This window comes from Ovis aries, chromosome 2, assembly GCF_016772045.2.
Source record: "Ovis aries strain OAR_USU_Benz2616 breed Rambouillet chromosome 2, ARS-UI_Ramb_v3.0, whole genome shotgun sequence".
NCBI classification, from domain to species: Eukaryota; Metazoa; Chordata; class Mammalia; order Artiodactyla; family Bovidae; genus Ovis; species Ovis aries.
The window spans coordinates 131,463,217-131,477,043 of NC_056055.1; the positions used below are offsets into that span (position 1 = coordinate 131,463,217).

Genomic DNA, 13,827 nt, shown 5'->3' on the forward strand with positions numbered 1-13,827 from the left:
AAGGCAATCTAGAAAGATGTTTGGATGACTCCTAATTTGGGGATTTTTGACATTCTCCTTCTTAGATGACCCTTTTTGTCTTGATATTTTATACCCAATGATGCAATTCTTAAAAATAAAACAAACACATATCTTTAAAGCTCCTGAAGTACCCAAGAAAATTGTTCCAGAAGAAAAAGTTCGTGAAGCTGTTCCTAAAAAGCCTGAAGTTCCACCAGCTAAAGGTATACATTGATGCTAATCACAACAGGAAATAACACTATGTCTAATTATTCATGGTTTACAGTGAGTGTGAGTGATATATTTGTATTTTGTGTCTTTATATTCTTGCTATATTAGTTATTTATTACAATTAATATACTAATATCTTTGAAGTTCCTGAGGTGCCCAAGGAAAGTATTCAAGAAGAAATATCACGCATAGTTCTTTCTGAAGATGCAACAACTTACAGTGAGTGTAGAAAAATCGGTGGTTCTCTTCGGTTTGTCTGAGTCTATCTTCACTGCTTTTAAAAGTAAATGTACTAATATCTTGAAAAAGCCCAACATGCCCAAAATATTGGCTCAAATTAAATAGTTTGAATGACTGTTTGCCTCAGACAAGGTATATTTCCTTGCCAATTTAAAAAACAAATAGTCAAAAAAAATAGTCCTTTATGTATACCATTGCCCATTTTTAGAAAGTCATTTGTCTTGTTGAATTTATCATTGTCTTGTTAATGTGGTCTCTGTAAAAATGTCTTCTGTTTTTAAGCAATTCATTTTCTCAGACCATAAGGTAACTTTCCTTAACTTAATAATATTTTACTTAGATATTGTAGGATCAAAATACTTCACTGTTATTATTTTTTACTTTTTGCAATAACTGTTGGAAACATTTTGCCAGTGCTGCTCAAATACCCATAGATTTATAAGGCCTATTATAATTGCAAAAGAATCCTCAAGTCATTTTTGGTTTTGCTTTTATGCAAAATTATGATTAAACGGTAAAATAATATGAGTAATAAAATATTCTAAGTAGAATGATGTTTAATAATCTGAAGAGTGAAAATGCCAGTTTCCACTTACTTGAATCTAAAATTTATATCCTGTTTTTGTCACCCTATAATAATAGGTTGGGGTAAAAATATATGACGACTCCCTTGTTTGAATACCCTTGGTGTACTTGAATTTGATTGTTATTATCAGCTAGTCTTACTTTCTAAAAGCTGGAGAAATCTTTATTTCTTTAGTTGCCTAATTTTTCCAAATATTTAATCATTTTTATTTTTATTTTCTTCTAATCCCTAAATGGTTTTCACATTCATATTAAATATGAAGCCATAAACTAGATTTGGTTTATATTTTTTAAATATAAGTAACTAGGTTCCTGGCACAGGAAGGGACTTAGATGAGTTTCCAGTAGGTCAAATATTCTACAATTCTTGATGTGCAACTCAACATCAATCCCATTCTTTAAGAAAAAAAATCCATAAAAATTAACAGGGAAAATTTACCAGTAGCTTTCTGCAGACAAAGTAGAAGAATCATATACTAGTCCCTGGCCAGTGAATTCCTCAATTTTACCATCATGCTTATAAAGAGGTGGCGACAGTCCTATATCATGAAACTGGAAAAGAGAGTTTTTCCAGGCCAGTGTGTTATTGCCACTAATTTGGGTCTATGTGCTACTGTAATTTGAGTTATGAGTGTGTATTATGTAACATATTTTTCTTAATGGTATTCTTCATCCACTTGGAAATGCCTCTAATTATATATATACACTAATATCTTTAAAGTTTATGAAGTATCTGAAGAATCATTTCTGGAAGAAAAAGTTCTTGTGACTCATCCTCAAAAAACAAAACCCAGACCAGCAAAAGGTATATAATACCAATAACCCAGTGAAGAAAATTTACTTTTGGCTCATTTTAAAAACTCAGTACTTTCCTTCACTGTTAATAAACATAACTGTACTCATATCTTTTAAGTGCCTGAACCACCCAAGAAAGTTGCTCCAGAGGAAAAAATATATATGACTTTTCCCAAAAAGAGAGAAACACCAGCAACTAAAGGTACATTTCAACAACATCAAACTTGGATGAATATCTTTGACTTGAAGACTCAAATATTGCATGTTACATAATTTACTGTTTTTACAACTTCTAAGTGTAAACCTACTGATATCTTTAAAGAACCTGATACAACCAGAGAAGTGTTTCCAGAGGTGGAGTTACCTGAGGCTATTCCGCACATTCCAGAGCACCCTCCTACCGAAGGTATAATTCTTAGCTATGAAAATCTAAATAAGAAAATCTTTCCTCATCAGTCTGCAAAATATATTCACTGTTTTATGTCGATTTTCACAATCTCGAATGCTAAAATACTAATATCTTTAGAGTCCCTAATGTACCCAAGACAAGGAACTGTCTATAGCTTGCCCCTAAAAAGTCAAATCCCATTCATACAACAAATAATGATAAACTATTAGAACAAAAAAATCTAATTTAAAATTATAATGTCTGTTAATATACCTAACTATCTTTGTAAGTCATGTCTTCCTGTCTTTGCCTTTTCTCAATTAAAAAATACTAATATCTTTAAAGAGCTGGAAGTCTCCGAGGAAGGTGTTCCAGAGAGACGAGCTCCTGTTACCAGAAGAAAGATACCGCCACCAGAAGGTACAAGCAAGAAGAAAGTCGGCCTTCTTATCTCCTGATTGTTGTACTTAACAAGTGTGAAAGTACTAATATCTTAAAAGCTCTAGTTGCTACCAGGGAGGCCACTTCAAAGTGGGTCCCCCAAAGTAGCAGCTTGACTGGGTATTATACATGTGCCCCTGAGTCATAAGCGGGAAAAGTCCATACCTTTATACGCAGGGAGATGCTTGGGCTATAAATTTTATCTATGAGGCCTCTAGGAAAAATATATATCCATATGATATGCAGATGTGACCCAGGTAGTCTCTTCACTAGGAAATAGCTTTTGCTGTTGCCTTAAAAAGTAAAATTCAGAGTACTAGAAAAAAATCTATATGAGAGATCACCTGTAACATTTATATCCCTGAAGCTGGACTGAAGAGTCTAACCCCACCCCTCTTTAAAGTGAAAATCAGTGTTGTCAAATGACAGAGGTTCTTGGCTGTAACTGTGAGTCAGTAATTCAAATGCTCCGTGGGATTGAAATTGCAGGATTGATACAACTACCTATTGGAATTGCTTTTCTATTAAATTTACCACCAAAAACAAGCACAGGAATTTGAAATAATTGATATCCTCTAGGATTTAAATATCAGAAATACTTTCAGAAAACCATGACCTAAAGAAAAAAAATATTAAATTCACTGTGGAACTGTTCAGTGTGTAACATCCTCTCTGAAACTATCTGAAACCAGGGCAGTTAAAACCAAAACCAGTTAAAGTTAGAATTCTGCCCTGAATAATTTATTTGCTCCTCTCCTTGTCTATTATTTCTAAAGAGTCTTAAGTTTTCCCATTTGGAACATTTTCAGATTAATTAAAACGTGAAAATGTTTTAAAACATCCAAAATGACAAATTCTTCAAAATGCCCATGATATTCTATAATTTGAAGAATATCTGAGCACTTTGACACTATTTTTTCAGTCTAAAATTTTTAATTGTTCTCCTGAAAACAATTACCCTTTTAAAGTACCTAATGTGAGGGTACAACATAAAGCCAGTTCAGATAAGAAAGGAGCTTTTTTATTTTCCCCAAACTGATAGCAAAAGGTACATTGTTAATTATTCAAAATTCAGAGTTTTTTCACCTAAAGGTAAATTTTTATTATCTAATTTTCTACACTCCTACCATTCAAAGAAATAAAATTACTAGCATTGATAGTATCTGAGGTGACTAAGAAAACAGCTCCTGATAATCAAACATTCATACTATTACCAAAGAATCAGATTCAGGGAGCAAGTAGGTCACCCAGTCTGGAACATTCCTGTAGGTGGGTTATGAGTAAAAGTCTTCACTGCTCTTCATCACTCTGAAGTACAATGCATTAATATCTTTAAAGTGCCTGCATCTCCTGAAGAAGTTGTCCCTATAAAGGAAATACTCATGGCTGGTCCTCCTGAAATTGAAACACCATCCCCTAAAGGTATCATTTATTCTATCATCCTTCCTTCATTTCTTTAACATATGCCCACCATGTGTATGGTGGTAGGGAGATGGGAAATAACAAAGAAAAGATTTCACTCCTTTCTTCAGGACTTTATACCTCATCCAGTTCTTGAAGGAGGCACCCTTGTAGTCATAAAGTCACTTTGGTTAATGTCATTAATGTCCCCACTGATCCCTTAACCTCTAAGTATAATACTAACATCTTCAAAGTAGCTGAAGCTGTGAAAGAAGTTGCTCCTGAAATGAAAGTATCTAAGGATGTTCCTAAAGAGCCAGAATGTCCACCTATGAAAGGTACACATCACCTCTGAACAGATACTGAGGAAATTGTCCACCCTCAGTTCTTAAAACTGTTTTTCTAATGTTCTTCCTAACTCCTAAGTGTAAACATACCATCTTTAAAGCACTCGAAGCTCCGCAAGAAGTTCCCTCTCAGAAGAAAATGTGTGTGACCATTCCTATCAAAACAGGAGATGCTTTTACTAAAAATATTCATTGAACAAATATTTCATAAGGAGGGTCTAGTGTCGTAGCACCTCGACTAGTTGCTAGAGAAGGGTGAGCCCATCTTCTCAAGGATGCTATTAATACTAATCCCATTCAACTTAGATGCTTGGTGGGGCAAGGGGAGAATAGGCAGAGAAGAGATGTCTAGAAAACTACGTTTGCTAACTTAGTGTGATTACTGTTTCATTAGTCATTTTAACTCCTAAATGTGAAATACTAATATCTTTAAAGTGCCTGAAGCTGCTCAAGAAGGTGTTCCTGCAAAAAGAGTGCCTTCCAAAAAAAGAGAGCCTCCGTCAGTTAAAGGTACAAGTTTCCACACTCTCAAATTCAAGAAGAAATAGCACTTGTAGTCTTGAAAATATTTTGCTGTTCCTATTGATCTTTGAAACACTAAATGTTAAAATACTGATTTCTTAAAGTGCCCAAGACTCTCCAAGAAATTGTCCCTGAAAAGAAAACATATGTGGTTCGTCATGAAAAGGCTGAAGTCCTTGCTGATGAAGGTATATGTTCCCGGAAGCTTAGATGTTTGGGGAAAATGTCCCAAACATCTTCTATATAAATGTGTTTCCTATATAAATGTGTTTATATAGGAAATGTGTGTCCTATATAAATGTGTTTCCTGTTTGCATTGATTCTTGTGACTCCTAAATGTGAAAATATTAATATCTTTGAAGTGCCTGAGGTGCCCATAGAAGTTGTCTGGGAAAAAGTCCATCCTCTCCAAAAGCCTGAAGTCTTATCTGTCAAAGGTACAGCCTAACACCCCCACAGGAGGGAATAGGGAGGGCTCTGGAAAGAACTGCCTTGCTAGCCTCTAAAGTGCGTTGCTGTGTAAACGTGATTCTTGTCTGTGTTGATCCTTGTGACTCAAATGTAAATTTACTAATATCTTCAAAGTGCCTGAGGCTCCCAAAGAGGTTTTCCCTGAAAAGAAAGTGCCTGTGGCACCTCCTAAAAAGCCAGAAGCTCCACCAGTTACAGGTACTTGTCCTGGATCTTAGGTTTAAGAAGATAAAACTCATCTGCTCTTGAAAATATTTTGTTCTAGTGGTCCTATAACTCCTAAATATAAGTTTACTAATCTCTTTTAAGTGCCTGAGGCTCCAAAGGAAGTTGTCCCTGAAAAGAAGCCACCGGTGACACCTCCTAAAAAGCCAGAAGTCCCACCTGCTAAAGGTATTTGTCACTGATCTTAAAAAGACATAATGCTTCTGCTCTGGAAAATATCTGTTCCAGTGAACCGCATAGCTCCTAAATATAATTTTACTAATATCATTTAAGTGCCTGAAGCTCCCAAGGAAATTGTCCCTGCAAAGAAAGCACCAGTTACAAGTACTTGTAACTCTTCTGTTCTTGAAAATAATTTGTTCCACTGCTGTCATAACTCCTAAATGTAATTTTACTAATATCTTTCAAGTGCCTGAGGCTCCCAAGGAAGTTGTTCCTGAGAAGAAAGTGCCCGTGACACCTCCTAAAAAGCCAGAAGTCCCACCAGCCAAAGGTAGCTGCCTACATGTTGCTGTGTTTGACAATGTCTGTTTGTCTTCACTCAGTCTAATCCTGAAAATACTAATCTCTTTAAAGTACCTGAGGTGCCAAAGGCAGCTGTACCAGAAAAGAAGGTGCCTGAAGCTATTCCTCCCAAACCGGAAAGTCCTCCCCCTGCAGGTAATGGCAATACTATACATACCGGGAAGGAAATAACTGCTCTTTTAGCTAGAAGAAATTATGTGTATATATCCCACTACATAAAGGTAATAAAATTCTAAAGAAAAAAGGGGTTTGGCAGTTATCCAAAATATCTTGGTGTATAATTGCATTCACTATTTCCACCTTTCTAAACACAAATTACAAATATTTTTTAAGTGCCTGAGGTGCCGCCGGAAGTCATCCCTGAAAAGAAAGTCCCTGTGGCTCCTCCTAAAAAGCCAGAAGCTCCACCAGCTAAAGGTATTTATCTTTCCATGTTGTTGGTCACCTGTTTTGGGGGCTGGGGAAAGGGCGTTTAGAAGTGTCCGTCAGTTTTATAAATGGTATTTGCTTGGGCAAGTGTGTTGTCAGTATTCCCATTTCATAGTTTCTAACTAATAGATACTAATATCTTCAAAGTTCCTGAAGGTCCTGAAGAAGTTGTGCCTGAAAAGAAAGTGGCTGTGCCCAAAAAACCAGAAGTCCTACCTGCTAAAGCTATTTATTCCCACTGCTGTGTTAAGAATATATATTGTCTTGTCTCTTCATAATCATTGTAACATATGCCTTCAAATTTCCCAAATTCTTAAACTACTAATATCTTTCAAGTGCCTGAGGTGCCCCAAGAAGTTGTCCCAGAAAAGAAAGTTCCCAAGGCACCACCCAAAACACCGGAACCCCCATCTGTCACAGGTACATGTTAGCTCTGACCTCATTCTTCAGAAGAAATGGCTCTTCAGATTTTGAGAATGACTTAAGCCCATTGCTCATCATTAACCTAACCGTAAAACTACTAATATCTTTCAAGTGCCCGAGGTTACCAAGGAAGTTGTCCCAGAAAAGAAAGTTCCCAAGGCACCATCCAAAAAACCAGAAGTCCCACCTGTCTCAGGTACATGTTGACCCAGATATCATTCTGAAGAAGAAATGTTTCTTCAATTTTTGAGGATGATTTTAGTCCATTGCTCTTCATTAACCTAACCATAAAACTACTAATATCTTTCAAGTGCCTGAAGTTCCCCAAGAAGTTGTTCCAGAAAAGAAAGTTCCCAAGGCACCATCCAAAAAACCGGAAGTCCCACCTGTCACAGGTACATGTTGGTTCAGACAACATTCTGAAGAAGAAATGTCTCTTCAGTTTTTGAGGATGATTTTAGTCCATCGCTCTTCATTAACCTAACCATAAAATTACTAATATCTTTCAAGTGCCTGAAGTTCCCCAAGAAGTTGTTCCAGAAAAGAAAGTCCCCAAGGTACCACCCAAAAAACCGGAAGTCCCACCTGTCACAGGTACATGTTGACCCAGACAACATTCTGAAGAAGAAATGTTTCTTCAATTTTTGAGGATGATTTTATTCCATTGCTCTTCATTAACATAACCATAAAATACTAATATCTTTCAAGTGCCTGAAGCTCCTCAAGAAGTTATCCCAGAAAAGAAAGTTCTTAAGGCGCCCAAAACACCAGAAGTCCCACCTCTCACAGGTACATGTTGGCTCTGATCTCATTCTTCAGAAGAAATGTCTCTTCAGGATTTGAGCATGATTTAAGCCCAGTGCTATTCATTAACCTAATCATAAACTACTAATATCTTTCAAGTGCCTGAAGTTACCGAAGTTGTCCCAGAAAAGAAAGTTCCCAAGCCACCACCCAAAAAACCGGAAGTCCCACCTGTCTCAGGTACATGTTGACCCACAACATTCTGCAGAAGAAATGTCTCTTCAATTTTTGAGGATGATTTTAGTCCATTGCTCTTCATTAACCTAACCGTAAAACTACTAATATCTTTCAAGTGCCTGAAGTTCCCCAAGACGTTGTCCCAGAAAAGAAAGTCCCCAAGGTACCACACAAAACACCGGAAGCCCCACCTATCACAGGTACAATCTAGCTCTGACCTCATTCTTCAGAAGAACTGTGTCTTCAGTTTTTGAGGATGATTTTAGTCCATTGCTCTTCATTAACCTAACCATAAAACTACTAATATCTTTCAAGTTCCTGAAGTTCCCCAAGAAGTTGTCCCAGTAAAGAAAGTCCCCAAGGCACCAGCCAAAAAACCAGAAGTTCCACCTGTCACAGGTACATGTTGGTTCTGACCTCATTCTGCAGAAGAAATGTCTCTTCAGTTCTTGAGAATGATTCAAGTCCTTTGCTCTTCATTAACCTAACCATAAAATACTAATATCTTTCAAAGTGCCTGAAGTTCCCCAAGAAGTTTTCCCAGAAAAGAAAGTTCTCAAGGAGCCACCCAAAACACCAGAAGTCCCACCTCTCACAGGTACATGTTGGCTCTGACCTCATTCTTCAGAAGAAATGTCTCTTCAGGATTTGAGCATGATTTAAGCCCAGTGCTATTCATTAACCTAATCATAAAACTACTAATATCTTTCAAGTGCCTGAAGTTCCCCAAGACGTTGTTCCAGAAAAGAAAGTCCCCAAGGCACCAGCCAAAAAACCAGAAGTTCCACCTGTCACAGGTACATGTTGGTTCTGACCTCATTCTGCAGAAGAAATGTCTCTTCAGTTCTTGAGAATGATTCAAGTCTTTGCTCTTCATTAACCTAACCATAAAATACTAATATCTTTCAAGTGCCTGAAGTTCCCCAAGACGTTGTTCCAGAAAAGAAAGTTCCCAAGGCACCACCCAAAAAACTCGAAGTCCCACCAGTTTCAGGTATTTTTCACCCCAGTACTTTTTCTGTAGAAGAAACATGCTCTTGGAAGTACTTTTAATTCATTGACCTCTTTAACCTAAGCATAAAACTACTATCTTTTAAGTGCCTGAAGTTCCTCAAGAAATTGTCCCTGAAAAGCACCAGTGGCACCTATTACAGGTACCTGTCATTCACCTTCGATTTAAGAAGATAAAACTCTTCTGCCCTTGAAAATATTTTTGCTCTAGTGGTCATATAACTACTAAACATAAATTTACTAATATCTTTTAAGTGCCTGAGGCTCCAAAAGAAGTTGTCCCTGAAAGAAAGCCAGAAGTCCCACCTGCTAAAGGTACAGGTAGCTGTTACTCACCTTAGATATCAGTTCTGTGAGAAGAAAATGTCCTCTTGAAAATAATTTGTTCCAATGATCTCATAACTCCTAAATGTAATTTTACTAATATCTTTCAAGTGCCTGAGGCTCCCAAGGAAGTTGTCCCTGAGAAGAAAGTGCCCGTGACACCTCCTAAAAGCCAGAAGTCCCACCAGCCAAAGGTAGCTGCCTGCATGTTGCTGTGTTTGACAATGTCTGTTTGTCTCCACTCAGTCTAATGCTGAAAATACTAATCTCTTTAAAGTACCCGAGGTGCCAAAGGCAGCTGTGCCAGAAAAGAAGGTGCCTGAAGCTATTCCTCCCAAACCGGAAAGCCTGCAGGTAATGGTTGCTCCTAGAAGAAGTATATATCCCCAGGATTCTAAAAGAAAAGTTATCTCAAGGAGCCACCCCAAAACACCAGAAGTCCCACCTCTCAGCTAAAAGGTCCACACCTGTTGGCTCTGACCTCATTTTGCTTCTGTCAGATAGACTAATAGATACTAATATCTTCAAAGTTCCTGAAGGTCCTAAAGAAGTTGTGCCTGAGCAAGTCCTACCTGCTAAAGCCCCAGTGCTTATTCAAACTACTAATATCTTTCAAGTGCCTGAGGTGCCCCAAGAAGTTGTCCCAGAAAAGAAAGTTGCATCTGTCACAGGTACATGTTAGCTCTGACCTCATTCTTCAGAAGAAATGGCTCTTCAGATTTTGAGAATGACTTAAGCCCATTGCTCATCATTAACCTAACCGTAAAACTACTAATATCTTTCAAGTGCCCGAAGTCCCACCTGTCTCAGGTACATGTTGACCCAGATATCATTCTGAAGAAATGTCTCTTCAGTTTTTGAGGATGATTTTAGTCCATTGCTAATATCTTTCAAGTGCCTGAAGTTCCCAAGGTAAAAACCTGTCACAGGTACATGTTGACCCAGACAACATTCTGAAGAAGAAATGTTTCTTCAATTTTGAGGATGATTTTATTCCTCAGAAAAGAAAGTTCTTGCCCAAAACACCAGAAGTCCCACCTCTCACAGGTACATGTTGGCTCTGATCTCATTCTTCAGAAGAAATGTCTCTTCAGGATTTTGAGGATGATTTTAGTCCATTGCTCTTCATTAACCTAACCGTAAAACTACTAATATCTTTCAAGTGCCTGAAGTTCCCCAAGACGTTGTCCCAGAAAAGAAAGTCGGAAGCCCCACCTATCACAGGTACAATCTAGCTCTGACCTCATTCTTCAGAAGAACTGTGTCTTCAGTTTTTGAGGATGATTTTAGTCCATTGCTCTTCATTAACCTAACCATAAAACTACTAATATCTTTCAAGTTCCTGAAGTTCCCCAAGAAGTTGTCCCAGTAAAGAAAGTCCCCAAGGCACCAGAAGTTCCACCTGTCACAGGTACATGTTGGTTCTGACCTCATTCTGCAGAAGAAATGTCTCTTCAGTTCTTGAGAATGATTCAAGTCCTTTGCTCTTCATTAACCTAACCATAAAATACTAATATCTTTCAAGTGCCTGAAGTTCCCCAAGAAGTTTTCCCAGAAAAGAAAGTTCTCAAGGAGCCACCCAAAACACCAGAAGTCCCACCTCTCACAGGTACATGTTGGCTCTGACCTCATTCTTCAGAAGAAATGTCTCTTCAGGATTTGAGCATGATTTAAGCCCAGTGCTATTCATTAACCTAATCATAAAACTACTAATATCTTTCAAGTGCCTGAAGTTACCGAAGTTGTCCCAGAAAAGAAAGTTCCCAAGCCACCACCCAAAAAACCGGAAGTCCCACCTGTCACAGGTACAATTTAGCTCTGACCTCATTCTTCAGAAGAACTGTGTCTTTAGTTTTTGAGGATGATTTTAGTCCATTGCTCTTCATTAACCTAACCATAAAACTACTAATATCTTTCAAGTTCCTGAAGTTCCCCAAGAAGTTGTTCCAGAAAAGAAAGTCCCCAAGGCACCAGCCAAAAAACCAGAAGTTCCACCTGTCACAGGTACATGTTGGTTCTGACCTCATTCTGCAGAAGAAATGTCTCTTCAGTTCTTGAGAATGATTCAAGTCTTTGCTCTTCATTAACCTAACCATAAAATACTAATATCTTTCAAGTGCCTGAAGTTCCCCAAGACGTTGTTCCAGAAAAGAAAGTTCCCAAGGCACCACCCCAAAAACTCGAAGTCCCACCAGTTTCAGGTATTTTTCACCCCAGTACTTTTTCTGTAGAAGAAACACCTCCTCTGCTCTTGGAAGTACTTTTAATTCATTGACCTCTTTAACCTAAGCATAAAACTACTATCTTTTAAGTGCCTGAAGTTCCTCAAGAAATTGTCCCTGAAAAGAAAGCACCAGTGGCACCTGCTAAAAAGCCAGAGGCCCCACCTATTACAGGTACCTGTCATTCACCTTCGATTTAAGAAGATAAAACTCTTCTGCCCTTGAAAATATTTTTGCTCTAGTGGTCATATAACTACTAAACATAAATTTACTAATATCTTTTAAGTGCCTGAGGCTCCAAAAGAAGTTGTCCCTGAAAAGAAAGTACCTGTGATGCCTCCTAAAAAGCCAGAAGTCCCACCTGCTAAAGGTATTTGTCATGAAACTTAGGCTTCAAAGCACATAACTCTTCTGTTCTTGAAAATATTTGCTCCATTGGTCTCATACTACTAAATGTAATTTTACTAATATCTTTTAAGTGCCTGAGGTGCCAAAAGAAGTTGTCCCTGAAAAGAAAGTACCTGTGACGCCTCCTAAAAAGCCAGAAGTCCCACCTGTTACAGGTAGCTGTTACTCACCTTAGATTTAAGGAGATAAAACTCTTCTGCTCTCAAAAACATTTTGCTCTAGTGCTCCCACAACTTCTAAATATAATTTTACTAATATCTTTTAAGTGCCAGAGGCTCCCAAGGAAGTTGTCCCTGAGAAGAAAGTGCCCGTAACACCTCCTAAAAAGCCAGAAGTCCCACCTGCTAAAGGTATTTGTCACTGATCTTAGGCTTAAAAAACATAACTCCTCTGCTCTTGAAAATAATTTGTTCCAATGATCTCATAACTCCTAAATGTAATTTTACTAATATCTTTCAAGTGCCTGAGGCTCCCAAGGAAGTTGTCCCTGAGAAGAAAGTGCCCGTGACACCTCCTAAAAAGCCAGAAGTCCCACCAGCCAAAGGTAGCTGCCTGCATGTTGCTGTGTTTGACAATGTCTGTTTGTCTCCACTCAGTCTAATGCTGAAAATACTAATCTCTTTAAAGTACCCGAGGTGCCAAAGGCAGCTGTGCCAGAAAAGAAGGTGCCTGAAGCTATTCCTCCCAAACCGGAAAGTCCTCCCCCTGCAGGTAATGATGAAACTCTCCAAACTAGTATTCTTGAAAAGAAAAACTGTCTTCTGAGTGTTGTAAAAATGATTTTACAAAATGTTTTGTATGTTTAAGTCAGTTCTAGCATTCAAACAAGCTTGTGTCTTTAAAGTGCATGAGGAGCCTGAGGAAATAGCCCCAGAGGAGCCTCCAGTTGAAGTCGAAGAGCCAGAACCTGCTCCTGCTCCTCCTCCAAAAGGTACTGGCCAGCTGCCGTGCAGCCTTAGCCAATCCTGGCCCTTCTTGTCCCCCAGATTCTAGGCGTTACGACTTTTCTCGTTTCTCACTCTTCTTCACCGATTCTAAAACATAAATCGTAATATCTTTAGTGACCGTCCCGCCTAAGAAACCTGTCCCAGAAAAGAAACCACCTGCTGTTGTTGCCAAGAAGCCTGAACCACCACCAGTGAAAGGTATTTCCCACTGCCTCTGCTTCCTACAGAAAAGTGTCTGTCTCTAAAATGCTATGTTTCGCTGCTCAGCTTAATGATTTCCGTATGTCATGGAAATGATGAGCTAAATACTAATATCTTTTTAAGTGCCTGAGGTGCCCAAGGAAGTTGTTCCTGAAAAGAAAGTGCCTCCAGTGGTTCCCAAGAAACCAGAAGTCCCACCGGCTAAAGGTACTGGTAACTGTCTACTGTCTAAAGAGGTGGATACAACCTTTAGCTCTTGAAAAGCGTTTTGTACTGTGTAAATGTGATGAATGTTTACAAGTGACTCTTCATAATGTTAAAATACTAATATCTTTAAAGTGCCTGAAGTTCCAAAAGAAGTCGTTCCAGAAAAGAAAGTAGCTGTTCCCAAAAAGCCCGAAGTCCCACCAGCTAAAGGTACATGTCACTAACCAGTAGATAAGCACTCACTCTTGGTTTCGAAAGTCACTTCCAATAGGAAAGCCTTTTGTTTGTCAAACATCTTATATTAACAACTACAAACCTACTATACTGGATGTTTAGGGTTTTAAATGTTTTTAAATAGCATCATTGATTGAAAATTTAAAAAAAAAAAAAAAGACTGCTACGTCTGTTGTAAGTATTGGAAGAGTTTTCTAACATGGTTTTGTTAATGTTACTAGGCTTCGTTTTCTTCCTGCCATGTGGATCCAAGAACAGATCACTGGCCT

At 38.2% G+C, this 13,827-nt stretch overlaps 1 protein-coding gene across 1 annotated transcript in view; it reads left to right on the top strand.

Annotated features, from left to right (window-relative positions):
- Window positions 1-13,827, top strand: part of TTN (titin) — a 277,391-nt gene that overhangs the window by 139,729 nt on the left and 123,835 nt on the right. The window contains exons 156-195 of the mRNA XM_060409682.1: window positions 141-224; window positions 376-450; window positions 1,778-1,861; window positions 1,970-2,053; window positions 2,174-2,257; window positions 2,585-2,659; window positions 4,019-4,102; window positions 4,864-4,938; window positions 5,055-5,138; window positions 5,313-5,387; window positions 5,536-5,619; window positions 5,731-5,814; window positions 6,056-6,139; window positions 6,223-6,306; window positions 6,505-6,588; window positions 6,937-7,020; window positions 7,136-7,219; window positions 7,335-7,418; window positions 7,534-7,617; window positions 7,732-7,812; window positions 7,927-8,007; window positions 8,121-8,204; window positions 8,320-8,403; window positions 8,519-8,602; window positions 8,718-8,801; window positions 8,915-8,998; window positions 10,865-10,948; window positions 11,064-11,144; window positions 11,260-11,343; window positions 11,457-11,540; window positions 11,652-11,735; window positions 11,848-11,931; window positions 12,041-12,124; window positions 12,236-12,319; window positions 12,430-12,513; window positions 12,597-12,680; window positions 12,814-12,900; window positions 13,031-13,114; window positions 13,241-13,324; window positions 13,457-13,534. Coding sequence (XP_060265665.1) covers window positions 141-224; window positions 376-450; window positions 1,778-1,861; window positions 1,970-2,053; window positions 2,174-2,257; window positions 2,585-2,659; window positions 4,019-4,102; window positions 4,864-4,938; window positions 5,055-5,138; window positions 5,313-5,387; window positions 5,536-5,619; window positions 5,731-5,814; window positions 6,056-6,139; window positions 6,223-6,306; window positions 6,505-6,588; window positions 6,937-7,020; window positions 7,136-7,219; window positions 7,335-7,418; window positions 7,534-7,617; window positions 7,732-7,812; window positions 7,927-8,007; window positions 8,121-8,204; window positions 8,320-8,403; window positions 8,519-8,602; window positions 8,718-8,801; window positions 8,915-8,998; window positions 10,865-10,948; window positions 11,064-11,144; window positions 11,260-11,343; window positions 11,457-11,540; window positions 11,652-11,735; window positions 11,848-11,931; window positions 12,041-12,124; window positions 12,236-12,319; window positions 12,430-12,513; window positions 12,597-12,680; window positions 12,814-12,900; window positions 13,031-13,114; window positions 13,241-13,324; window positions 13,457-13,534 — 3,312 coding nt within the window. The remainder of the gene's footprint in view (window positions 1-140; window positions 225-375; window positions 451-1,777; window positions 1,862-1,969; window positions 2,054-2,173; window positions 2,258-2,584; window positions 2,660-4,018; window positions 4,103-4,863; window positions 4,939-5,054; window positions 5,139-5,312; window positions 5,388-5,535; window positions 5,620-5,730; window positions 5,815-6,055; window positions 6,140-6,222; window positions 6,307-6,504; window positions 6,589-6,936; window positions 7,021-7,135; window positions 7,220-7,334; window positions 7,419-7,533; window positions 7,618-7,731; window positions 7,813-7,926; window positions 8,008-8,120; window positions 8,205-8,319; window positions 8,404-8,518; window positions 8,603-8,717; window positions 8,802-8,914; window positions 8,999-10,864; window positions 10,949-11,063; window positions 11,145-11,259; window positions 11,344-11,456; window positions 11,541-11,651; window positions 11,736-11,847; window positions 11,932-12,040; window positions 12,125-12,235; window positions 12,320-12,429; window positions 12,514-12,596; window positions 12,681-12,813; window positions 12,901-13,030; window positions 13,115-13,240; window positions 13,325-13,456; window positions 13,535-13,827) is intronic.